Genomic DNA, 27,973 nt, shown 5'->3' with positions numbered 1-27,973 from the left:
GAATAGTATAGGTCTATTTGGATTACAGATAGCAAAGGCTCATAGTTAGTGTGTACCGAGCAATTCCCAAAGGTATATTGGGTTTTTAAGCAATAAAAGTCCTTAGCACAGATTTAGGCACATTCATTTTTATATACAGAGGATTTAGAGAACTGAAATTCTACTAGAAAACAAGTTTGTAAACTGCCATATAAATACATTGCAGGAGAAGTCAGTATTTCTTTAGTGAGTTGTCTGAGCCGCATGTAGATAGGAGAAATCACACCTCTGGTAATTGTAGAGGTCCAAAGTTCAGCTGTACTGGTTCAGTTTCTTCTTGAGTCACAGGCTTCCAGCATGGCTTTAGAAAATCACATAGCGGGAGATTCCTCGTGTACAACTTCAGCAATGTTAAGTTTATCACTCCCCCTAAGCCATTTGTCCAGGCTCCTTTATAACCATCAGGGAAGGCAGGCACCTCCAAAAGGCAGATGATCCAACTGAAGAGATGATTGGACCCAGAAGTACGCACATCTCTCCACTGAAGAAATCCAAAATACTTGAGCCTAACTTTTAGATAGATTAAACTGTGAGAGACGAACCTTTTCTATAAGGATATGCCCAAACTGGACAGTCCAGTGCTGCCCAGAGGTTCCCCAAGACAGGTGAGACACAGCACACCTCTGCCAGCTCAATGGTGCCCTTGGGTCATCAGCCAACGTCCGACACAGCAACACTTCTCACTGCAGAAACCTTTTCTGCCACAAGACGCACATCTGAAACTGCTGACAAGAAACAAACCAAAACTAGAACAGAAACACCCCTGACATAATGACACAGTGGGGACGTCAACCATAATACAGACGATCATCCATCTTAGAGGGCTCTACATCACCAGTGTCTTTCACTTATACATCTGCATTCACCCCTCCCTCTCTATTAATGTTAAATAAGTCAGTTCAGCTTGCAGAGTGACTCTGGAGGAGGCTGAGGAGAAGCGCTACCACATAACAGCCTGCGGGGAGGTGGGAAGCCCACGGGCAGTCCTGCTTTCTGAGTGTGGGGTCCAATTTTACCGCAAGAGTGCTGCAGCAACCGTGCGATCTCCTGCTCTAAAGCTGTACCGCAATGGAAAAATGTAGCCCAGACTTGGGAAATCTTCGTGAGAAAAGTAAAACTGAAGCTGATATATCCCCATGATTTTGCTTTAGACAAATTAGCATTCTCCAGTGAAGAAAATCCTTTATTGAAAAATTCTGGACCAGCACTAGTCAGTTCTCCATCTGTAAAATCACCATCCAATTGTGTGCCAGTTTTAAAATGAGCATTTGCTCATCAAGGGTGGATGTACCAGAGGAGAGAGAAGAAAAGTTCACATGAATACTGCCAAAACACCCTTTTGCTTATGTTTCTTGGAGACTTGGGACAGACTATATTGTCTGCAACTAGAAGAAAAATCTGAGGTGATAGTTCCCTATAATGAATAGCACAATGGTAGTAATGACTGCAGCTGAAGCAGGAAAACAGACAGTATCAGTGTAGAAAAAGAATGGTTGATGGGAACACAGTTACACACCTCAAAAGAGATGAAAATCAACCACAGAAGTTGATTTATACTGAAGAAGAAAAGGGAGAAAAAAGAGATCTAAGGACAAAAATTCAGATTTGAAAAATACATACCAATTTAAGGGTACACTGATACAGTGGCTGTGCTGTCTATCTGCTGTGGAATTTCCTTTTTGCTAGTACAATATCCCAAACTATCTTCCACTGTATTGCAATAGTAAAACCAGCAAAATTTAAAAATAAAGTAAGATGCCCACATTAGCATCAATGTATCAATCACATAACGTAGCCAAAGAGATTGCGGGGAAGGGTCAAAGCCCTTAATCTCATTTTCATAAAAACACTCAGCAGCACTCAGCTCAGCCCCAGGAAGAGTTCACGCTAAAGGTCACCACAGTCACATCCGAATGACAAATCACATTTCTATGAATTAACTGCAGCTGTAACTACTAGTATTCAGGACCTCCTCTCTGAATTTTCTCTCTCTTCATTACCCCAGAAAAATAAGAAGCTACCTTAAGTGTCATCAGTTCATATGCACAGTCCATCCTTTCCTTGACAATATTTGAAAGAAAAAATGGTTTCATCACAGGGATTCCCTCTGCCTACAACCTCTACAGTGAAAAAGGTCTAGATAAAGGAGGAGGAATTTTTGGATCTTTGGATCTTTACCAATACACTGATGAGAAGTTCACGCTAAAAATCATCCTCTGTCTCTCCTGCTTCTGCACATGGGAGATTTCATGTTGTGGGTGTTCGGGGAGAGCGAGCTGCATGCTGTAAAATAATGCATTTTACTGCACAAGTGTGCAGGGAAAGGAGGAGATGAATGCCCTGCTCAGGATTTGCATTACTATGTACGATGGAGATGGCTCCTGAGCCCCGCTGCAGCAGCGCTGCCCAGAGACAGAAGGGCTGTCAGGCTGAGGAAACAGCACCCTGCCTCTGAAAGGGGCCCTGAAAAAGTTTTTCTGGTCTTCTAGGGCTTGACTGATGCCTTCTCTTCCCTTGGCTTCATAAAGATTTCTAGAGCGTATCTGAGATTTGACCCTGGATATATTATGCTGTTCTTGCTGTGTAATAAGCGTCAGTGGTGTCAGGCACATACAGGCAAATCTGCCCTTTGCTGGAGAGCTACATGTCAAAATGAGTTTGTGAAACACGCTACAAAAAGGATGAAATGCTGCTTATGATGCAAAGCCCACTGAAATCTACATATTACTGCAATATTTATTATCAGTCAGAGCATATTATTTGAGATTAATAATTTATTCTTAGCCCATATTTTGGTAAGGCACAGTAACCACCATAAAGCATCACTGTCACATAAAGAAGTTTCACCAAAGTACCCTGCTTGAAATAATGACTTTGTTTATCTATAACTTTACATTATTGATTGGGTTTGCTGAACTGAAGAAGGACTATGACATCATTCCAAAGAGCTACTAAGAAGTCTGGAAGCTCAGCCAATATACAGCTAGCAGCAAGAAGGCCAATTTCCTTAAGAAAAAAAATAGTAATACTTGGTTATTGTACAAATATGCAAGCAAATTACATTCTGTTTAAGTAAATAAGAACTAATGTGAAACATGTGGCTCCCTCTGTCTGATTGTCACAGTTTTTACTGGTAAGAGGTTTTTTTTTAAGATTATACTGGACCTGAAACAAAGCAGCAACACAAGCAGATGCCTTCCAGTCTTAGAGGACATGAAAAGCAAAGCTTTCATACAGGGATTCCAAACTGTCCTGTGACCCAGCCATATAAGGGTAATTTCCAAGACAATGAGCTTAAAAATGGATGTATTAAAACAACAGTTCCTCCTCAGTCACTGACTAGTTGATTTCCTTCAGCTCGTGGTTAAAACCTTGTCATTAGTTGTAGACTGTGATAAGGTCTCCCCTCAGCCTCCTTTTCTCCAGGCTAAACAGCCCCAGTTCCCTAAATCGCTCCTCATCACGCTTGTGCTCCAGGCCCCTCACCAGCTTTGTCACCTCCTCTGCACTCTCTCCAGTATTTAAATGTCCTTCTTATGATGAGGGGCCCAAAACTGAACACAGGATTCAAAGTGGGGCCGCACCAGTGCTGAGTACAGTGGCACAATCACTTCTCTAGTCCTGCTGGCCACACTATTCCTGATACAAGCCGGGATGCTGTCAGCCTTTTTGGCCACCTGGGCACACCTGGCAGATATAGATCCAAGGGAAGATGCTGGAGCATTCAGTGCTGTCCTGTCCCTCCCAGCCTCTGGCACGCTGACTCCCCAGCCAGGTGCCGTGGCTTGGTGCAGCCTCACCTCACAGCAGAGATCTGCAGCGCTGACACGTGTGTCCCGGGCAGCTGTCTGCACCGCCTGCAGTCACTGCAGAGGAACGGGCGCTCAGGGGCTTGACTCACCCTCTCCCTGAATCAGACAGCTAGAATAGGTCAAAAGAACTACCGCCTGGACGTGCCAACTGCTATGCAGCCCGTATGCAGGGGGGTGAGACAACTCGCTTGGATGCGGATGCCTACGCTGCAGATGTCTAACCAGGGAGGGCAAATCCTGAGCCCCACAGACAGCACGCAGAGAAAGTCAAGAGCCTCACCAGGGGAATCCCCCACAGACCCGCACATCGTGTGAGGGGCTGCACAGGACCAACCCAAAGCTAATAGCTACCACAGGGTATTTGAAATCCCTTTCTGCTCCTGGAGAATAGGCATCAATAGGCAAATATATACATACATATATGTATTTATAACCCTTATGTAGGATAATTTAAAATGTGTCTGAAAAGTAACCAGAAAAACGTCAACTGTTGTCTCCCACCTGACACAAGCATCCACAAGCTAGGCTTGGTATTTCATTTAACAAAGACAAGATTGCACAACAGCAGTCCGGTACTGAAGGAAAGGATGCTGCCATCCCTTTGGAGGTCCCAGCCAGTATTCCACAAGAAGAGAAGAGTCTCTCTCAGCAAGAAGTTATTTTTTGTTATCAACTGTTTAACTATTCACAAGAAAGAGCTTACAAGCTCACTTAAGAAAGAACACACTCTGTGGCACAGCCTTCTAGACTCCGCGGTCCAGCCTACCTCACTTAGGCACTTAGCTTAGACCTACACTTTGTTGCCTACTGAAGCAGCCTTTCTCTGCATGCCCCTGCACTGCCCGGTTATTCATCAGAACAGTAGGTGCCTTTCCATATCCTCAGAGGAAATTCCTGTCTGCTAAGTTTAGACACTGAAATCGAGCACACAGGATCTCCCTTTGGAAGGCTTCAAAGGCACTTTCCTCTCTGCAACAAGAGTACGTAGAATGTGGGCTTTTATCATCAGTGGACTGCTCTGATAAATGTTAAATACTAAGGTGCATGGTTATGTACCTAAATTAAGAATAGAGCCCACCTGTAAGGCACTATATTATAGACCAAGAAAGAAACGGATTGAGTGGAGTTGGAATAATGTGCTAACGTCTCTTTTCAGCTCAGCAGCTGTATGTGTGGTGTCTGTGACTGAGCATGAATAAAGACGACACATTGCAGATCACAGTCAAATTAGATTTGCCTAATGGGGCTTTTGAAATAAACTAACAGATTACTGTTTAAACAAAACCTGTAACAAGGATGAGTTTATGTTATATTATTAAATTTCTTAATTTAATTCTTAAGCTCTAGAGCCAGCCAAGTAATATTCAACACATTTACCTTCACAAACTATGGAATGCATCGTGGAAAAGCTAAAAAAAAGCTTTTCATGGTTTGACCAATTCTCCAAGTGTTCAAGCAATATCAATCACAGAGAACAGTATCCACTTGTCAGTTGTATATTAGAAGTATTTGCTAGCACTCTGTGCTTTCTCTTTCCATTAATTAGACAGAACTATTTAGTGCAAAATCATGATGGGTTGTTTTATTTTCCCGGCTTATTATGTGTGCTACAAACTGAGAAAAAAAATATCTAGCACTTCAGGGCCTGTTGTTTCAACTAGCGAATTCAAAATACGTGCAAGGCCTATGTATCAAGTAATAGTATCACTGGTGAAGAAAACTTCCCTTCCTTTATCACTGTCAGAAGGGCAACATGCTAATTACGGGGAGAGCCAATGCCTTGCCTTGCTCATAGAGACCTCCCTCTCTCCTTAAGGGGAATATAAGTTTGAGGATCACAGTTACTGTGCTTGACTAGAAGATGAATTAGCAGATGTCTGGTGAAAATGCAAAAAAGTTATCTCCTCCCCAAACATGGCTTAGAAACATCGGCACTTACGGCAAATGATAGTAAGGATAATAAAGCAAAAGGTAAGTACCATTAGATAGCACATTAAGACATTTAAAATGCATCTATAAAAAAATTATATAAGAACAACATCTAATGGCCTTTATTATATCCCTTCCTATTTAATAATGTCCAGAATGTCCATATTTTGAACCTCTCAGATAAAGTAATGTGTTTTGTGGGTGTAGCACAGGCTTCAGTGCCTGGAGGCTCTAGTTCTATTTCCAGCTCTGCTTCAGATGTACAGGGTGACCTTTACGCATAACCTCATTTTCCTCACCTATAAAATGGGGATATTAATACTTATTTACCTCACAGTTGGTTCCTTTCCAGCTGCTATAGTGACTGAGCAAGCTCATGCATCTACAGAATTGCTAATGCTCATGATAAATAGTTTCTTTTTTTTTTTTAAACAAGCAATACAGTTATTAAGAACTTATTTGTCTGTTCAAAAGAACTTATTTGTGCATCCAGTGAGTAAAAGTACACAGAAAAATAATAGCAATGGAAAAACTGCTGAAAGCCCCTTGCTAATTTCCTTTCAATGACACCGTCCTTCAGGAGGAACGCAGGCAGTTCCTATTTGCCAGAAACTAGAATGAACTTCTTGATGCTGCTTTCAATCAAGAATTTTCGTGGTTTTTGAGTGGAAGTCTGACCTGGTCTCCCTTTGGAGAGGATACAAAAATGCTGCAAGCTCCACAAGTAAACACAGGGGAAGAAACAATTTCAGTTTGACACTTTACCTAATAATGAGGGTGGAAAGAAAGAAAGGGAAAGAGAACCAGAGAGAGATACACAGCCATCTCTTCCTACAGAGAACAAAGCTACACACAAGAGATGCTGGCAGGTACACCAGCTCGCAGATGGGGGGGACACCCCTGTGGCACGGCCGAGGGCCGGTGCCCCATCAGCCCTGAGCACCTTGGCAACACTCGTCCCGCTCTGAGAACGTGATACTTACTCTTGTACTGCTCTGGCTATGGAGAGCGCTGTAGATCCAGTTTCATTAACGCTATCTAAGGTCACATTTGGCAGGTCGTCATCATCACTGTCACTTTTAATTTGTCTGGGAGATAGGCCTCGGGGGTCCATTTGTGCTGGAAAGAGACATATAATGGATTAATATGAGCGTGCTGAAATTAATCTCATCCCAGAACAACATCAGGGTGCACGGCACATCGGCTCGCTCGGGATGGATGGCACTGCTTGTGCTGAGCTCCCCAAACTGGGTGACAGATTAACAGAGGCACCGAGCGGTGCCACAGCACGGCACAGGCACTCCCAGCCACACACACAGGCCACGCCAGCGCCCTCGGCGCACCTGAAATAAAACTGCGTATGTAATAGTCAGCAAAAAATCAGTTTACCCTCAAGTTACTTATTCTGGCTGTCTTCAGAAAGCAAAGAGTAAGGGCTATTTCCGCTTTGCAGCACACTCGAGAGTAAATTTTACAGTAATTTCACAGAATCACAGAATGGTTGGGGTTGGAAGGGACCTCTGGAGATCATCTAGTCCAACCCACCTGCTAAAGCAGGGTCACCTAGAACAGGTTGCACAGGAATGTGTCCAGATGGGTTTTGAATGTCTCCAAAGAAGGAGACTCCACAACCTCTCTGGGCAGCCTGTTCCAGGGCTCTGGAGCCCTCAAAGAAGTTTCTCCTCATGTTCAGATGGAACCTCCTGTGCTTCAGTCTGTGCCCATTGTCCTCATCCTGTCAATGGGCACCACGGAAAAGAGTCTGGTCCCATCCTCTTGACACCCACCCTTGAGATATTTATAAGCATTGATGAGATCCCCTCTCAGCCTTCTCTTCTCCAGGCTGAACGGACCCAGCTCTCAGTCCCTCCTCATAAGAAAGATGCTCCAGACCCCTAATCATCTTTGTAGCCTGCCACTGGACTCACTCCAGTAATTCCTTGTCCTTCTTAAACTGGGGAGCCCAGAACTGGACACAGTACTTCACAACTTCAGGAGCAATCTTTGATTTTGACTGTCCATCACGAGATATCAGGCTGGGACCCATGTCACTCCAGTTAACTAAAAGTTGGGTTTCAGAAACTCCTCAGTTGTACTGATTTGTGACTCAGTTCAACACCAGTGTCAACCTGTGAAGGAGTCTTCCCTCTACATCACACACGGCAAAGCTGCTGCATCTAACTTCACACAGGCAACTGACCTTCTGGTGACTGATGCTGGGCAGGCTTAGGCAGATTTTTTTGAAAAGTCACAGGGTCTCAGGTCTTACAAACAGCTGCAGATCAGGAACTGCAGGATCGTTTCGTCCGTTCACAGCTTACGGTGTCCATTCTCTATGGCAACGCGCTAGCTGCCCTGTGCTGGACACAGCCAGTTCCAGCCCAGCCACCGTGGGGCACGGCTGAACCCCTTGGGGAAGATGTATTCAAAAAATGGTAGAAAAAAAAAATGCCACATGGGCAGAGCGAGGAAGAAAGTGTAAGAAACAGCCTTGCAGACACAATGGTGAGAAGGGAAAGAGGGGAGGAGGTGCTGCTCCATGGCGGAGGAGATTCCCCTTTACCTGGAGAGACCATGGTAGAGCAGAGGAACAACGTGAGGAGGAAGGAGCAGCAGAGAGGAGCTGTTATGAACTGACCCCAGCCCCCATCCCCCTGAAGGAAGGAGTGAAGCTGAGCTTGGGAAAAAGGGGGCAAGAGGTTGGTACTTACCATCCTAATCTATTTTTATCTGGCAATAAATTAAGTTTCACCAAGTCAAGTCTGTTTTGCCCATGAGAGTAATTGGTGACCCATGAGCTCTTCCACCTCGTTTTCTCCCCACTGTCCCACTGAGGAGAAAGAGTGCGAGAGTGGGTGGGTGGGCATCTGGCCAAGTTATGTTTGGTGCCAAAAAGAGAGGGAAAGAGAAAAGAGAAAAGGAGAAAAGGAGAAAAGGAGAAAAGGAAAAAAAGGAAAAAAAGGAAAAAAAGGAAAAAAGGAAACAAGGAAACAAGGAAACAAGGAAACAAGGAAACAAGGAAAAAAGGAAAAAAGGAAAAAAGGAAAAAAGGAAAAAAGGAAAAAAGGAAAGGAAGCTATTTGCCTTCCCTCTTATCCTGGCTGCTGTCCTCCAAAGGGAAGCAAGTACAACCTGAGTATGGCCAGGGGAAGGAAACCAAGATGGGTGTTGGGGGGACTAGGAGGCACAAATGTGAGCTGGGATAGTCCTGAGGGGAAATGGGGGTTGCTTGTGTCAGGGGACAGACACAAACTTGGGAGGTGAGGTAAAGAAAGAGACATTCCTCCTCACCCATGAAATACCACACAGGATTAGTAAGTGCCGAGAGACACCAAAAGCAGCTGGAGTAGAGAGTAAAACTGGAGAGATGCCCAGCCCTGCAAGGGAGGAGCGGGGAGGGAGAAGACAGGCAAAAGGATTTGTTTAAAGAATGTGTTTATTTTGGTTGGCCAGGTGAAATAGGGGAATCCAAGATTATTTATTTAAAGAGCCAAATGTTGCAGTTTGTTAGCTTGGGCTCTCCTGTAACACCGTGCCAGGGACAGGACACTTTCTGGGTCTCGCAATGTGCTTTTCAAGAAAGGTACCTGTCATTCCTGTTCAGGTCTGGCTGCCCACAGCCCTGGACAACAGGCACCACAGGCTCCCTTTAGAGATCACGAACAGTTCAGCAGGCCTACAGCTAGACAGCAGCTCCCAAACTCACAGTTCAATTTCCCATTTTTCCATGCTGCTTACGTTACTGAGCTATCTGACTCTAGAAAAGGGACTAAGTTACACTGGAGAATGGATGGGCTGTAGACACTACAGGAGCTGTGCAGGCATAAACGTAGCACAGATGGACAGCTGGGCTCTCGAAAAGAAAGCACTCCCCAAATGAGTGATGACTTGAGGGAAAGTTGGTCTTAAATTTTAATTTATGTCTTAGCCGTGAACCACCTCTGAGTAAAAGAACAGTGAGTGATTATAAATACCCTTCAGCTGCATTTTCTTAATGTTAAAGAGCTTCATAAAGAAAATACTACTAAAATAAGTTCAGTAAGCTGATGCAACAACCCCTTCTGGAAGGACAGTGCATTTACAGATGCACGGTGGGACTTCTATTAACTTTCTGCTAGCACAGTCTAGGTGCCTCAGTAATGCTGGCTACATTTGGACTGCTTATTATTTCTTCACATATGGTAAAGAAAACATCTTTTGCTTATCAAAGCAAAGACTGTTGACAATGAACAATGTCCTGCATGAGACAAATGTACAGCAACTCAGAAATCATTTGAAACTTTTAATTGTTTTAGTCAGAATGGTGCTCATTCTGCCTGTGCTGCTTAAAACCACAACTTAACACATGATGGTATTCAATGCATACCTGAGGACTAGGGATAATCTAGTATTTGATTTAAGAGCAACTGAACCATCTAGTCAGTTGATTTAGCCCCAGAAAACAATTTGGAAAGAAGTCCTACTTCTGAGGATGTATTGTTCCCTAATGTTCCTTCTTAAAAGCAACTTTAAGTATGAGATTATTATTCTTTTTTTATTACTTCTTCAGTTAATCTTAAAGTGAATCTCATTAAAAGAAGTTCTATGTATCTGCCCAATATTTAAATGCTGCTATACATGATGCTTTTGCGAAAGTTGATGTTTGTAAATAAAATGAAAATTGTAACCAAAAAAATACATGCAATATTTTGTATTAATGGTAGCTTAATCTGACACTACAGCAAAAGTTTGAAGTAGCTAGCTCAGAAACTTTCACAGAATCACAGAATCACAGAATGTCAGGGATTGGAAGGGACCTCGAAAGATCATCTAGTCCAATCCCCCTGCCAGGGCAGAAACACCCAGATGAGGTTACACAGGAGGCGTCCAGGCGGGTTTTGAATGTCTCCAGAGAAGGAGAATCCACAACCCCCCTGGGCAGCCTGTTCCAGTGTTCCGTCACCCTCACTGAGAAGAAGTTTCTTCTCAAATTTAAGTGGAACCTCTTGTGTTCCAGCTTGAACCCATTACCCCTTGTCTTACTGTTGGTTGTCACCGAGAAGAGCCTGGCTCCATCCTCGTGACACCCACCCTTTATATATTTATAAACATGAATGAGGTCACCCCTCAGTCTCCTCTTCTCCAAGCTAAAGAGACCCAGCTCCCTCAGCCTTTCCTCGTAAGGGAGATGCTTCACTCCCTTAATCATCTTTGTGGCCCTGCGCTGGACTCTCTCCAGCAGTTCCCTGTCCTTCTTGAACTGAGGGGCCCAGAACTGGACACAATATTCCAGATGAGGTCTCACCAGGGCAGAGTAGAGGGGAAGGAGAACCTCTCTCGACCTACTAACCACCCCCCTTCTAATACACCCCAGGATGCCATTGGCCTTCTTGGCCACAAGGGCACAGTGCTGGCTCATGGTCATCCTGCTGTCCACCAGGACTCCCAGGTCCCTTTCCCCTACACTGCTCTCTAATAGGTCATTCCCCAACCTGTACTGGAACCTGGGGTTGTTCCTGCCCAGATGCAAGACTCTACATTTCCCCTTGTTACATTTCATTAAATTTTTCCCCGCCCAACTCTCCAGCCTGTCCAGGTCTCGCTGGATGGCAGCACAGCCTTCTGGCGTGTCAGCCACTCCTCCCAGCTTGGTGTCATCAGCAAACTTGCTGATAGTACACTCAATTCCCTCATGCAAGTCGTTGATGAATATATTGAACAGTATTGGTCCCAGAACTGACCCTTGAGGCACTCCACTAGATACAGGCCTCCAACCAGACTCTGCCCCATTGATCACAACTCTCTGGCTTCTCTCCTTCAGCCAGTCTGCGGTCCACCTCACTACCCGATCATCCAGTCCACACTTCCTCAGTTTTGCCGTGAGGATGCTGTGGGAGACGGTGTCAAATGCTTTGCTGAAGTCAAGGTAGACCACATCCACTGCTCTGCCATCGTCAATCCACCTTGCTACGTCTTCATAAAAGGCTATGAGGTTGGTCAAACACGACTTCCCCTTGGTGAAGCCATGTTGACTGTCCCTGATGACCCTCTTATCCTTGATATGTCTTAAGATGGCACCAAGGATAAGGTGTTCCATCACTTTCCCAGGGATGGAGGTGAGGCTGACCGGTCTATAGTTGCCCGGGTCCTCCTTCTTGCCCTTTTTGAAGACCGGAGTGACATTTGCTTTCCTCCAGTCCTCAGGCACCTCTCCCGTTTCCCAAGACTTGGCAAAGATGATGGAGAGCGGTCCAGCAATGACTTCAGCCAGCTCCCTCAGCACCCGCGGGTGCATCCCATCTGGACCCATGGATTTATGGATGTCCAGATTGCTTAATTGCTCCCTAACCCAGTCCTCATCAACTGAGGCAGACTCCTCCATTGCCCTGCCTTCCTCTGGGGCCTCAGGGGTACGGGGCTCCTCAGGACAGCCTCCGGCAGAGTAGACAGAGACAAAGAAGGCATTCAGTAATTCTGCCTTCTCTGTATCTTCTGTCACCAGGGCACCCACCCCGTTCATCAGTAGGCCTACATTGCCTCTGGTGTTAGTTTTATCTGCCATGTATTTGAAGAACCTCTTCCTGTTGTCCTTGACCCCTCTCGCCAGGTTTAACTCTAAGGAGGCCTTAGCTTTCCTAGCTGCCTCCCTACATCCTCTGACAACAGCCTTATATTCTTCCCAAGTGGCCAGCCCCTCCTTCCATGATTTGTAAACCCTCTTCTTCCACTTGAGTTTGCCCAGCAGTTCCCTGTTTAACCACGCAGGTCTCCTGGCTCCCCTCCTTGACTTCCTGCGCGTCGGGATGCACTGATCTTGAGCTTGGCAGAAGCAGTCCCTGAAAGTTAACCAACTATCTTGGGCCCCTTTACCTTCAAGCAGCCTTGCCCACGGGGTTTCCTCCAGCAATTGTTTGAAAAGGCCAAAGTCGGCCCTGCTGAAGTCCAGGGTTGCAATTCTGCTCGGTATTCTGCTCCCACCACAGGAGATTCTGAACTCCACCATCGCATGGTCACTGCAACCAAGGCAGCCCCCCACCTTCACTGCTTCGACCAGACCCTCCTTGTTAGCGAGGACGAGATCCAGCAGCGCACCTCTCCTAGTCGGCTCCTCCATCATTTGCATCAGAAAGTTATCGTCAATGCACTGGAGGAACCTCCTAGACTGAGGCTGGCTGGCTGAGTAGTCCTTCCAGCAAACATCAGGGTAGTTAAAATCCCCCATAACTTTCTTAATGTTTAAACTCAAGCCTAACTTGAAATCATGAAACTTGTTACATGATTTAATCTGCAATACAGGTATTATACACAGATTTTAATTACTTAAGTGTGAATACACAGAGAGATTGTGTAAATGTATATGAAAAATCATATGTACTTTTTTTCCTTGTAAGACATGCTGTTTCATTATTATTGCAGATTGCCAGCTCTTAGGATGTTATTGAGACTCCTATGATACTTGGTGGTGTTTTTAGATTACCAGAGGAATGTGCTAGGATGAAAACTTTCAATTAACTTTTGTCTCTGCTCCATGAGGTAGATCCTATTCTGTGTACTTCTAATACACCCATGAAATTGCCAATGGGGTTGTATTTTTGCACCTAAGGATAATATGGCCCACTGGGCACATTTTGCCCCACCAGACACTGTTTAGGCACATCACGCGGTGCTGTGACACTTGAGCATGATGACAATACAAAGTGAGGAATGGAAACGCATCAGCGGGCAAATTCAGAGTCTGGCAATTAAAAGACATTTTTTGTCATATTTTTGCAGTGAACCTAGCTAAAGATGACAACAGAACCTGAGGGAATGTCAGGAAGATGTGCCAGGGGAGGTTTAGGTTGGACATCACGAAAAGGTTCTTCACTTCACCCAGAGGGTGGTGGACACTGGAACAGGCTCCCCAGGGAGGTGTCACGGCCCCAAGCCTGACAGTGTTCAAGAAGAGACTGGACAAGGCCCTCAGACACATGGTGTGAACTGTGGGGTTGTCACATGCAGGGACAGGAGTTGGACTCGATCCCTGGGGATCCCTCCCAACTCAGGACATTCTATGAATTAAATTAGATAATGATCTAGGGTTTATTCCGTTATTTTTTAATGTTGACCCACATATACACCCTTTTTTGTCCCCCTCTCCATTTGTGACCTCTTCTCAGCTTGCAGACTTGGGTGGCCAAGGTGTCGGGGAGCTGAGGTGACTAATCCAGAGGCTGAACTTGGCCGCTGCCAGCTGGTGAACACTGCCCTGTTTCCTCACCAGCATGGCTGCAGCTGCTGCAGAGAAAAGCGGCCTTTAAAGCTATTCTCTTCCCCCAAAACGAGCCATGTCAATAGCCGACTGGCCAAAAGCCCAACAGATATCTCCTCCTCACCACTCACTACAGTGTGCAGACCGCAGTACAGGATTTTTATACATTTGGAGTTCATGACTCCTACTTATGTCAACAGCTTTGACTTTCTCTTGGACATCGAAGAGCAACTGTTGAACTGCTGGCACTAAGGTTTATAAAATACCAGCATCAGTTCATAAACACTGAATTAAGAGTAATTATTGGCCTAATGAGCATCAAACTGGAAAGAATGAAGAGATGAAGTCAAGAGATAATTTAGCAAATTAGATAAAAAAGGCGGAGGACAAGTGAGTAATGGAACGCAGTTGGCAAGCAAGGTGGAGGAGAGCCCAGAGAACATGCCAGTGCATTTTAACCTCCCTTCGTGCTGTACCTTACTCTGATGAACAAGGTTTGCCTTGAATTTAGTACCGTGGTCCAGAAGAGACCCGGCTGGGTCACTGAATACAAGTCTTCCCTATCACAGGCAGACGCATTACATTAAATAAAGCTCAAGCCTTAAAAATGAGCTGGTTTTCTTGCCCTTGCTACTCCTCCTGAAAGGCAAGATTTGTCCAACAGAGCGATCCAGTGGTTTTGTGAAGTGTGAACGAGGCTCAGGTGAAGCAAGCAAAAAGAAACAAATTAGAGACTGCTTTCGTGGGACAAAGGTGTCATTGAAAGAGTACACAGGAGCTACAGAAGCAAGCTGTGAGCGCTCCATGCTGAATAGACTGGTGAGCCAGGGGAGTTATTTAAGAACGTCTGCAAGTGCTGAAGGCTGCAAGCGGCCACGTCGCTTTCCGTCTTTGTTAGCCTCAAGAAACAATGATCCTTTTTGCTAAAGACAGTCCAGAGAATTGCTCTTGATGCATGTACATATATGCAATCATTTCTCAATGGCCCCTTTGCCAAACTGTACCAAAAAGCAGTTTCCCTTTGGGCGGTACAAGTGAATTCATTCTCTGCACTTCTTCTAAGGTAAGATGTGCAAATGAGTCTCACATACCAGCCTGTAAATACTCCAGAATGTAGTCTACCATCATTAATACTGTATCTGCCAGCTGTCAGGTGCCAGTAGGAAAAAATCCGATCTGGATCAGATATAAGCTTGCTGCTATTTCTATCAAACTGAACAGTTTCTTGGCTTTAAAACTGATGCTGGTTGCAAGGGCCAGACAATAGCTGATCCTGTTTCTCAGGGCACAACTGCCCCTTCTACAATGCCGGAACAGATTTAAACTTGCACAGCAACTTTCTAACGAGCACTGATTGAATTTGTGCTTTCTGGCACACAGCTGCGTCATTTTTGACATGATACAGGATTAGCCATGCCATGGAAGCAAAGTCTCCAGGATGATCCAGCCTGCTGGCTGCTAAGGGTAGACGAACCCCTCCGGACAGGACACAGCCTCCATCTGCCCAGGGGAATAACCTGAGCACAGGGCCACGCCATCAGAATATTTTTATCCTTCTCCAGTCTCTAAACTTGTGCTCCTGTCTGTACTGAGGCATCTCTCGGGAAGTGGGGATCGCAGATTTAAGTCTCTCTTTAAATCACTGGCCATCACACTATAAAAAAGATATAAAGCTACTGGAGAGTGTCTAGAAGAGGGCTACGAAGTTGGTGAAGGGTTTGGAGGGGAAGCGTATGAGGAGCAGCTAAAGTCACTTGGTTTGTTCAGCCTGGAGGAGACTGAGGGGAGACCTCATGGTGGTTACAGCTTCTCACGAGGGGAGGAGGAGGGGCAGATACTGATCTCTTCTCTCTGGTGACCAATGACAGAACCCGAGGGAACGGCAGGAAGATGTGCCAGGGGAGGTTTAGGTTGGACATTAGGAAAAGGTTCTTCCCCCAGAGGGTGGTGGAGCACTGGAACAGGCTCCCCAGGGAGGTGTCACGGCCCCAAGCCTGACAGTGTTCAAGAAGAGACTGGACAAGGCCCTCAGACACATGGTGTGAACTGTGGGGTTGCCACATGCAGGGACAGGAGTTGGACTCAATGATCCTTGTGGGTCCCTTCCAACTCAGGACATTCTGTGATTCTCTCCAGGTTGGCGAGAGCCCAGCGTTTCTCCTCTCACTTCTCACACACGTGCTGGTGTTACTGGGCTGCTGGGTAAACGCTACGCCACATCTCTCATATTCCAGCTCCACACAAATATGCTTGATCACTTTGCTGTTTTCCAGCTATTATTTAAGGATACACCACCCAGGTGCTCTGACCTGGTCGTGCGAGGCCAAGCACTGTCAAAAATCCTGCAACTGGATGCTTGTAGTAGGTGACCTGAACCTGGGCCCTCTCAGGGGTGAAAAAGGCCATACACTAACATACTGCTGCCACCACTTACCACGACCTGATTTTTTTTATCCCATCAAATTTCCTGCGAGTGAAAGGGATGAAATCTCATCCCACCAGTAGGCTCATGAAGACCCACTAGAAGTAATTTCACATCTACATGCTATCTTTGATTTAAAGGCAAATCTGAGCCCCTTGGGTTAAAGATGAATGAAATATTTGAAAGTAGGAGAAAACTAAGTAATCGTCAGGAGTTTTGCCTCTCTTTATAGCTAAGCCATGTAGCATTAAGTAATGCTGAAATGACTCATTATGAGATGATGCTTGTTGGTGTGAAAATAGAGACAATTTCAGCATTCTGGAAAATTGAAGCTTCTGGCTCATTTTATCTTAAAACCTCCTTTTCTGCATTAAGTTAACTTCTCTGCTAATAACTTCATGAGCATATATACATGTAGGCCTGTTGATATACCACAGCATCATACATACTGAAGTACACTTAGTTGTTCTCTTAAAAATAATTAAAAATCTATTTCTGCTTTTCGAAAGGATTTCCACATTCAGAGTCCGCTTCCTGCTGCTTCACATATCAAACTCCCCACTCTGCTTTCTCTGAAGGATGACTAAGTATTCAACCTGCTAATCAAAACGATCACTCACGATGGGATCTCCAAGTGGGGGGCCTGTGCAAGGTGGGACGTCAGCCTGGATCGGGGGGGGAGGCCTCTCTGGTCTTGCTAGTTCTGATCCACGGCCGGGTGACGCGTTTGCTCTTGCAAACATAGTCACAGGTTTTTATGGCGATGTGAGTTTAAATGATGCGGAAACGTAAGGTACCTCAAATAAGCCAGAAAGAGAATGTTTGCTGTTGCCAAATGTCTTTCTTAGGAACTCCTTTCCAGTTGCTTCTAGTGCACGCTGGCATACAGCAGCTAAAAGATTAACTGTAAGCAAAGGTCACTTTGCACTAAGCTCCATTAGGAATGGAAAACCAAATACTACCCCCCACGCCCCAAAAACTCCACTTACAAGAATCTCATCAGCACTGCTGTAAACACATGCATGTCCATGCGTCTGCAGAGCTGGAAGGACTGAAGTAACAAAGCAACATTTGCTGCCAGACTCCCAGAAGGATGGTATTGGAAAATACAGTTAAGAAAATTATATGGCACTCATGTTGTAGCACTATTAATCTGCCAGAGTCAGAAACACTGCAAAAGAAGTCATTTGAATATAATAATAATAAATTAAAAAAAAAAATAAATTATTATTATTATTATTATTATTTACCACTTCCAGTGACCCCACGACCCAACATCACCTAACTATGTTTCCATCAGCCCCCTTCCCCTCTCAGAGCCCTGGACATCAGGAGATGGGTGACACTGGGAGGAGAGGGAAGAGCCTCTCACCCCCTGTCTTCAGGCACCTGCATTGCAAATACAACCATCCCAGTCCTCCCGCTCTCTTCCCACCTGCCATGGTTCCCTTAAAGCCAAAGAAGCATCTCGGTCCCCAGCAGCAACACTGAAGAAAATTATCTTTGGCCTCATGGCCCCCGTGGTCAAATCTGGAAGAGAAGTAATTCACAGGGGGAGACATTAATCAACCACTAAAACCAATAACCTGCCAACAGTTACGCAGGAGAACGTCAAAGGAGAACGTCACAAGCACTGCTGCATGTTTTTAACACTGGAAGCAACGCTTCCAGGTGCAGATGTACAGGAGCTGATTGAAATGGTGCCCTCAGAGATTAAGTGTTAGTTATACTCAGGTTTACTTAATGAGTTTTAGGAAACCAAATCCTGGCTTTATGGACCCAACAAATACATGGCAATGATGGTATTCATGATTTTCTTCTTCTAAGCTGGTTCATACTATATGAAGCGCATATGCAGCATTTTTCTTCCTATTGAAAGTTCATGATAAGTGTTTTACATGATGGAAGACGCTCTGAGAACACCTATCAGATTTTCAATCAAAACAGCTTGGTGTCTGGCAGGGGCAGCAGAATTGGTCGATTTATTTCATAAAACTTTATGTACAAAGCAGCAGAATCCATGAACCTAATGGTCAGAATATGGAGTCTACAGGGGTAATTTTTATCACAATTTATAGCAAGATTACTCATACTCCACAGTTTTCAGATTTTATTGAGATTTTATGGGACTATATGGCTAGAACAGTTAACTGCACCCAGCATATCTGTGGTTCACAGAGAACAGGAACCGGCATTGAATGCACAATGTAACTAATCTACCAGAGAATATTAATTGCTATGATCCAATCAAAGGCAATATCTAAAAATCATTTCACCAGTCAAATCATCTGCCATAAACCTGTAAAATAGCTGTGTGGAAAAATACAGAGGTGAGAGTGATTGCATGGACGTAATATATGCACATATTTAAGCATCTCTCTCATTGAGTTGTATACTTAAACATACAACACCTTTTTTGTAAGCAAAGGACTTTTCTCTTTCTAAGCTATTTGAATGCCATGACACCTCATCTAGACACACAAAAACACCCCAAAACACCAAACTACTCAGACTACTGAGATTTAGATCTCCCTAAGCATGCAATACACAAATACTCTATCACCAAAAGTAGATAGGGAAAACAATGACAGAATGTATTTAATATTAACTAAAATATTGCAAAGCCACTACAAAACAGTAGCAGACTGTAACTTACACACTGCAACAATCTAGAGAGATTTTAGACACCAGAAAGTTTCCAGCAGGTTCGTCCAAGGCACGATAAAACCCAAGGTGGGGATAAAATAAATGAGAAGTTTTATGCATGTGTTTCTGCTGGATCCAAATTTGTGGGATAAAAGCAACTAGATTAAAGCTCAGCCCTGATGAGAGTACAGAGCTGAAGGACCAGAGGCGTTCTTGGCATGAAAGCAAGTAAATTAACAGCTTCCAAAAGGTGCAGGGACTCAGAATATGTGGAAATGGACTTCCTCATCCCCCTCATGCTGGGTGTCACAAATAAAGCTGCAACACAGATCTACCTCATACCCTTCCCCCAGATCTGCTCCTAGTTAAAAACATACATGTTGTTAAATCCGCTGTTGACACATCTTAGAAGACCATGTGCTCCCACAGTGAAAAAAACCTAAGCATGTCACTAGTGAGTGACCAGAAATACAATTTTTCTGGAGATTTCAGTTTATGGGGACTCCACATAGCCTTCAAGCAACTTCCTTCTCAATTTCAAGTACCACAGCGCATCTCGTAACTTGTGTTTTAACTCTCTATTCTGGTGAGAATTACCATTTACTCTGGTCCTTAAATATATGCACCATCATCTCCAGTAAGACAGGTCCCACCCTGAACACAGGCCTCTCCTCTGCCTGTGTCCAGCTACCCATCACCGACCTGCTTCTCCTTTCCAAGCACCGCCAATACTTCTTCCAGATTGACCACGCAAACAGGAGGAGAGAGATTCAGCATTTTGGGGGGAAGGAGGTGGACAGGTTGAAATATATACAGCCGCAAAAAGATTTTTGTGTGTAACAACAACAACAACAAATTACGGCTAAAAGAAAGAACTCTCCACCTTAATGCAATTCAAATCCAAAATAACCGTCTACTAAAATGTAGAAAGGATAATCGCTTCACATGAAATAAAAAAGGCAACACTACTGGTTTTAATTAAGAGTCTCTTCCATAGCATGATTTATACAAACAGACCATATAATCTGACCTTTAAACATACGGAACGGTTCTCTAAATTTCTAACTTTGTACTACAAATTGTGTTTACTTTTGTGGAATAAACTTTACAGTAGGCAGAAATAACGGGCTGTACTTTAAAAAAAACAAAGGGAATAGATAATGTAATGTACTGGTACTACCTGCTTTACGTCACAGAAAAATTTGTAGCAGAAGATACTGCATTTGTTACTTGTTCATATAACCATGGTGAGGAATATGGCACGTGTAAACTGTGAAAAGGACACAATCTGTGTATTTCTGCTAGGTCTGCAGACAGATGTGGTGACATAAAAATAGTCCATGTCAATGTCATTATGGATGTTTATATACAAGGGAAGCGGATAAAGTTCAGTTGGCAAACTTATAGTGTTCTGAACACTGGATTTTGCAACTGGTTCTATCTTTTGAAAACTTTAAAACCTCTAAGAGTGAGAACCCCCCAAAAACATAAATATCAAAGCTGCACAGGTGCTTGGTGCACCATCATCACGAGGGAGCTTCTAAAAGGACCTTCAATGAATGGAGTAACTCTTTTGAACTACAGAAAACAATTTCTAAGGATATTTTGGCAAAATCTGCTGCTAGAGGGACATGCTTTGCCAGTAGTATTCATGGATATTTTCTAAAAGCAAATCAGTGGAAAGACTCCGGCTAACAGGACCAGATTTCGTGGGGGAACGTGTTGGTGCTTTGGTGGGCCCTTTCACTCCCGTCTGTCTGAGCCTCTCCTTGTTCCCCTTCACCCTGCCCAGATCTCTTTTCTACCCTTCTTTTGCTTCTTCTTCCTTCCTCTGTCTCCAACCCATTCCCATTTTTCCTCCTGAACATGTTCACACATGCATAGCCACCTCACCACCTCTTCTCTCCCCTCCCTCCCTTCCATCCTGTCCCTCTCCCCACTGCCCAGACCCTTCCAAAATCCTCTTTGCCTTTTCCCAGTCACGATTTTTTTTTTTTTTGCTTTACCCTGTCAGGGGACTCATACTTCTTCTCAGATCTGCAAACTTGGTTTGGTTTCCCCAAGTATTTATAAAGACAAAAAAAAGGACAACGGTCCAAACCAAACTTGAGGTTTATGGCACAAAGCCACAGCAGTTCTCGAGCTTTTCACCAAAAAAGAGCTGGAATAAATTTTTCAACATGAAAAATGCTATGTTTTTTTCCTCCACACTCAGGAAAAGTGGAATAGATTTTTTTTCTTGAAACTTTACTCAAAAAGAAATTTAAAAAAAGAAAAAAGAAGTAGCCTGAAGCAGACTTGGGGCATGGAAAATGTTAGACTAAATGGTTAACATGTAGACAGACTTCAAGCAAGGTTTCAAGACAGGGTTTTTAGAAAAGCATCAGGCAACCTTATCTATAGGTGCTGCTACCTGCTGTGCCTCTAATTACACCTTTCAGCAATCCTCACCATTGCTGAACAGGGAGGAGAAAAAGGCAAGGAAAGCGTTTTTCATGGGATTATAATGCTCTATTATACTTCAATGTATAATAATGTCTAGTGGTCAGAACACAGTCCATGCAGCAAAAAATCTCCAAGCACTTTTTAAGGCTTTGGATGACAAGCCAGCAGTGGTGGCCACTGAAGGACACGAACTTTGTCTCTTTGCCACGTTGTAGAGGGTGACAGAGGGGCCAGCCCAGACCCACGGTGCCCACAGGGACTTGTGCCTGGCTCACATCCCCTCCGTGCCCCGATGCATTACTATGCTTTGTGAATATGAAATAATGCGAGGATTAGGTTGTGGGAGGCAACTTCCACAGCGGGGCTGGTGGTGTGGGTGCAGCACACAGAGACCCCCCAATTGGGGGTCACCGTGAGGTGCCTCCTCCCAAACGGGTGCATCAGGGAGATGTCAGGAAGGGAAGCTCCATGGTCAGGAGGGGAGTGTGTAACGGGGAGGTGTGTGTGCACATATGGGAGTGCTATGGGATTGCAGAACAGTGTTAGAAATTTGCAGGAATTTGGTAACATTTTGTGAATGTTGGATGTCCAGCGGCGGGCTACAGAGATGATTAGGGGCCTAGAGCATCTTTCTTATGAAGAGAGACTGAAAGAGCTGGGTCTGTTCAGCCTGGGGAAGAGAAGGCTGAGACGGGATCTTATCAATGTTTATAAATATCTCAAGGGTGGGTGTCAAGAGGATGGGACCAGACTCTTTTCCGTGGTACCCATTGACAGGATGAGGACAACGGGCACAGACTGAAGCACAGGAGGTTCCATCTGAACATGAGGAGAAACTTCTTTACTTTGGGGGTGCCAGAGCCCTGGAACAAACAGGCTGCCCAGAGAGGTTGTGGAGTCTCCTTCTCTGGAGACATTCAAAACCCATCTGGACACATTCCTGTGTGATCTGCTCTGGGTGACCCTGCTTTAGCAGATGGGTTGGACTAGGTCATCTCCAGAGGTCCCTTACAGCCCCAACCATTCTGTGATTCTGTGAAATGGCTAGTCTTGTATCACCAGTACTGAACATATCCTCCATTGATTACCTTCTAATTATGTGTTGTTAATAAATCCCTTAAAATGCTTCGATTGTGATTTTGATTTACACCAGGTGAACTGCGAGATTTTTATCCTGCAAAAAGCATCAATCTGACAGAAGGGTGCTTCTGTACCATGATACCCCTGGCTCCCATTGCCGCCCTTGCGGTGCAGCACATGGTACAGGACCTGATGGGATGCTGCCAGCAGCTCCAATATACAAAGGCTAATTCTCTGCACACTCATCTGGTTTTCAATGCTGCACAAAGGGTTTGATTTAACGGGGACACCTAGCAAGTAAAAAATAGGAGAGAGGAGGCAGGACAGAGAGTAGAAATGAGCATACTGGGAGGCAGAAAAGGAGATCTGCAACTCTCCTGAAGGAAGATGCGATGGGGAACACCAGGATGAATGACGCCACGGAGAACAAGATGACAGTATGGGTTAGAAATATTAACAGATAAGGAGGAAGAGATGAAGCAGAGCCACTGGAACTGGTACTCAAGGAACAGCCAGCAAGATGGGAAGAACTAGAAAAAAAGGAAAAACAGAAAAATAGGGGGAAACAGAAGAGGAGGTAGTGATTTCTTGTGCTGAAGGGAAGACAGAATTCAAACAGAACACAAAGAAAGAAGTATCGGCTTGCACTGCCAAGAAAAACAGCTGCCAGGAGGAGAGTTTTATCTGAGTGAAAGGAAAGTGGACACTATGGATCCTGGTGAGCACCAGGGGAAGCAGAAAGCCACCAGAGCAAAACGCCTAGACAGAGTATTAGAGGGATGGTGGTGGCCTTTGAAGGTTTTGCAAAAAAATTAAAAATGGAATGGTTCTAGTCAAACCTGGAAAGAAGAGAAAAATTCAGCATGAGGAAAAGAAAATTGCAAATAAAAAGGAAAAAACATTCCTCTCTATCCTCTTTCTTGGATTCTTCCCCTAAGTACCTGTACCTAGAAGAACAGGAGAGGTCTGAACTTAAGTCTGATGTAATTTTCATCAATTCTAGCATTGAAACTATCTCTGTTCAGGACAGTGCCTAAGTCTCATTTGAGCGAAAAGGACTTAGATACAAGCTAATGTAAAATATCACTTAAAGTGCTTCCCAAACACATCTCTGGATCATCAACATGGTCTCTGATTTAGCCCCAAATCAGAAAGGAATACAGAGATTATGGGACAAATACTGTTGATGTTATCTGCAAATCGACTTTGTTTCAGCCTGTGTATTTTTTTTTGTTTCTGAACATGATCAACGTTCATGTAAAAGCTTAAACTTGTGACTCCAGATGATTCCGAACCTGCATTTCTCCTTCAGCTGGTAGAGGATCTGCAACCAATTCAATCTGACAGCAGTGACCTGTTAGCATCTGTGTACAGTTATTTATTGTGCTCAGCACTAAGGTCAATTTATGCAACATCATTGCATTTTATTATTTATATTGTTTTACACTAAAGAAAGAAAACAGCACTCCAGCAAAAGCTGACAAAAGATGACTACCGAGTGTGGATTGCTGCCCATTCTTCTTTCACTGTATTTATTCAAATTAACCCGAACATTTGTAACAAAAGAATTAGTGATAACAAAATGGGTCCAACTGATGTGAAAAAAAAAAAAAATAAAGAATGCTTAATCCCTTCTTTTTCTTTAGCTGTATATTAATAGGTGCTGCAAGGCTGGTTAATGATCTCTGCCAATAATAAAACAAAGGCAATATTGTCAAGGCAGCCCAGGAGGCCCCAAGCTCATGGGCTGAAACCCCAATGGAACATTAAATTCTGGAATTCTGTTGACGAAACTGGGGTAGCAAAGTTCCAGTTTTACAAGATCAAGAGGTGCTTCCTATAGAGGAGGCCACTACCAGAGCCAACTAGCACCTCTGAAAAGAAAGCAAACGGGAAAAATTCTGGACGAGCTCAAGGTCAGGTGCAGCTCAAAGCTCCAAACTCAAAATATAGACGAAAACTTTCCCTTTTCTTTTTTTTTCCCCGGACAACATGGTGAAAAGTTCTGCTTTCGTTCATCATTATTCGACATAACGGCACAAAGTCCTAAAATTCAGTCACTGTATGAAGTGCAATAAAACTTCTTAAACAGTCATTTTGAGGCTTAAAACAAAACCCAGATGAGCTGGGAGCTCATTTTGTACGTCGAAGCCTGTTGAGAGGGCACAGTCCACACTCGGGTACTGAAGAACAGGAGGAGAACCAAAGATTTATGGACAACAGGATGCTACTAAATATTGGAATGACCCATCACAGTAGTTCTGTAGAATACGGTCATCAGTATATCGAAACCAGACATGAGGGTTGAAGAAAAAAGGTCTTTTAATTGTAGAGACCTGCTCATTACAAAATTAGGTACACAAGAGATGTTATAAGATGTGTTACAAAATGTCCCATAGTCTCACAAGACCTAAAGTAATCTGTCAGTACTCCCCTTCCACCTAAAGCAATACCTCATTTCAGGGGAGAATTAGCCATATTTTATTCACTGACATGCAATGAACCTTGAAATGAGTCTCTCTCATTCCTTTCCTCACGTTCCCATCTCTGTCACTAACGCCTTCTTTATAAAGCTACACTTTTCCAAGCATCTGGGCACATCTGTTTTCTCTTTTCTTCCTCCACCCATCATGTCACCATCTCTAACCAGTTTTTTGCTCCCTCAGTAACTGTTATGTTCTCACTTTTCCTTTCCCTCCAGCTCCCCTTTCTGTGTTCTTTGGACCCCTCTCCAAGAGTCTGTCTTTCTGGCACGTGCTTTCTTCCTCCCTTCACACCTCCATGTGCCTCTTGGGTCTTGTGCCTGCAAAACTCATTCCCAACACACACACTCTGTGTGGCTTCCTTCCCTTCTGCTGTTTAATCTGGAAGAAGAAACCTAATTTGAAGTATTGCACTGGCACTCCTTGAGCTTAATAAAACCTCCTCTGCTTTTGCTACTGCTCTTTGGTCCAAAAGCCTTTCCTTCTCACGTTCCTACAGCCCAACGATTGCTTTCTTTTCACATGGAAACAATCCCTCTGACATTCCTTCTCTTGCCAAATCTGTATCACCTGCTGAGTTTTCCATGTTCATCTACGATGTTTCATGTATTGCCATTATTCCTTTGTTCTTTTCCTTCAGCTTCTGGGGACGATTTGTTCCTCTCAGGACAAAACTGGCCATGAGTTGCCTGAGCATCTAACACCACTGCTGACCTCAGTAATTTTAAAAATATCTATTTTGAAAAGCACCTGGGATAAGACTTTTAAAGGTTCCTCCAGATAGTGTAAATTATGTGTCTTTTCAGCAAACTACCCTGTAAGTTTGTAAGCTAAGGGTTTTATAACTTTGTTACATCTTTCCTCGTACAAGAGGAGTTTTAGAGACGCCTCAAGATGCACAAAACTGGTTCCACCTTACCTTTGACGTGGCTTCTCCCATCCTCCAGGAGTGGTACTACTATAGTGTTGTTCATATTCCCAGGCGATCTCACGGCTGTGTAGACAACAGGTACCGACTGTACCACCACGGGGATACGGTGCACGTGACTCATTTTGTTGGACTGTAAGTTCATGGGGCTTGAAGGTGGTACTGGATGGATAATGTGCAAAAACTGCTGGCCTCCAACACCAGACGCAGAGGCCACAAGAGGACCTGGAGTTAATACTGACGGTACAGATGCTGCTGAGGATACCGATGTTATTACTGTGGGTGATGAAGCCGGTCGACTAGAAGAAGAAGAAGTAGAAGTAGAAGAAGGGGAGGAGGCTGATGCTGTCATGGAAACCGGTGAAGATGAAGCTGCTGTAGGGGATGACCTGGCTTTGTTTATTGACAAGTCCACTGGTTCAGTCTGTGTTTGGAAATGGTCTGCAGATAATGAGTCTTCCACGGGGTCTGCCTTCATGTTGTTTAGTAACAAGGGTACAGCTTCCATATCTGGGTAGTTGTGGACGTTTGGAGACTGTTGAGGAAGGACAAAGGGACATAGTTACATGAGTGGCTAAAGATGACTTGCACACCCAGCTGCCAAAACACACATCACACAGCTTGGTCCTGAAAGCCACAGGATTTGATCCTGTTTCTAAAATGACAAATCATACTAGAAAGCTCTGACACGTTCAGTTTGAACAGACCATTTAAAAAATAGTTCTACTTCAATTTCTTTGAAGATGGCAGGATTAGCTGTACAAAATCACCCTGTTTCTTTGAATGACTCGAAGTCTTCAGCGGCAACAATTTTAAGATGTCCAGAATTAACCACTATTTATAGTTACAGGATGTTTCTTCCTAACATCTAACCTAAAGCTACAGCATTACTCTCTTGTGTGATCGCCAATGGACGAGAAGAAAAACTGATCCTCACCATTTTTCAAACAGCTTTCTGCAGGCTTGAAGACTGTAATTTCTCCCTCCTTGTCTACATTTTTCTAGACCAGGCAGACCTTGCTGCTCCTTTCTGCCGTACGTCACCTTTAAAAGAAGCCCTAGCACTCTTGTTCGCTTTTTGCAGAGATCTTTGTAGTTTTGTCCACACCGCTTTTCAGAAAGCAACGCCTGAAGCTAAACACAGTCCAGTTCAGTGTATGACTTTTTGTGTTCTTGCGTGGTTACTGATAATGAACTTACAGGTCAGTGCAGAGCCCCACGTTTGTACAGTTGTCCTGTTACAAGCAGCTATTGCTGCAGCGATTCATTATTCTGAATTAGTGCATTAGATAGCCTTTCCCATTGTTATTTTATTTTTTTTTCCATATTAATTAAGAACAATTTTCCTGACATCACAAAATGATTTTACGCTTTAGACCAACTCTTTCAAAGCTGGCTGGTCTAAATTTTTTCTAGACTGGTGCCATCTGCTGTGTTTAATAGTTTCATTCCTTATTTCTGTCATCAAAGAGGTTAATAGAATTTTTGAATAATGCTAGGCAAAAGATAGATCCCTGGAGAAGCTCATTTGATACATCTTTCCTTTTTGGCAGCGCCTCATTAATAACCACTCTTTAAAAATGTTTTTTCAAGCAATTTTCAATAGGCAGAGCAAGGAAGGAAATGCCCATCGATAACCTGGTAGTAAGACTAAGCAGAGCTCTCAGCTCCTCAGCTAAGCACCTCCATGGCTCTTCACCACAGCAGAGCTCCTCTACCGGCACATACACACCCTTATGTGCTGTGCTATGGAAAACCAACCTCGATAAAAAAAACGTTCGCCAAGCTACTTCAAACCTCACTTGACCCAAAGCAATTATTCCATACGCAGATCTAATAAACAATCTTTTTATGGCACCTAAGCAGCTCTAAATGCATTCTGTTGATCTCTAGATTATAGTATTGACTAAGTATCTAAAATATTTAGTCGGAAATATTTAAGCCACAAATACTTTAGTT

General features: G+C 44.0%; 1 protein-coding gene across 7 annotated transcripts in view; it reads right to left on the bottom strand.

Annotated features, from left to right (window-relative positions):
• Positions 1-27,973, bottom strand: part of KLF12 (KLF transcription factor 12) — a 261,886-nt gene that overhangs the window by 78,728 nt on the left and 155,185 nt on the right. For all 7 annotated transcript variants that reach the window (XM_065630125.1, XM_065630116.1, XM_065630098.1 and 4 more), the window contains 2 exons: positions 26,006-26,549; positions 6,764-6,899 (listed from right to left, as the gene is read on the bottom strand). In XM_065630125.1, the coding sequence (XP_065486197.1) occupies positions 6,764-6,899; positions 26,006-26,549 (680 nt within the window). The remainder of the gene's footprint in view (positions 1-6,763; positions 6,900-26,005; positions 26,550-27,973) is intronic.

The sequence above is a fragment of the Caloenas nicobarica genome, chromosome 1, assembly GCF_036013445.1.
Source record: "Caloenas nicobarica isolate bCalNic1 chromosome 1, bCalNic1.hap1, whole genome shotgun sequence".
NCBI lineage: Eukaryota > Metazoa > Chordata > Aves > Columbiformes > Columbidae > Caloenas > Caloenas nicobarica.
The sequence above is the reverse complement of the archived record's forward strand: the minus strand, read 5'-3'. Positions and strand labels throughout refer to the sequence as shown.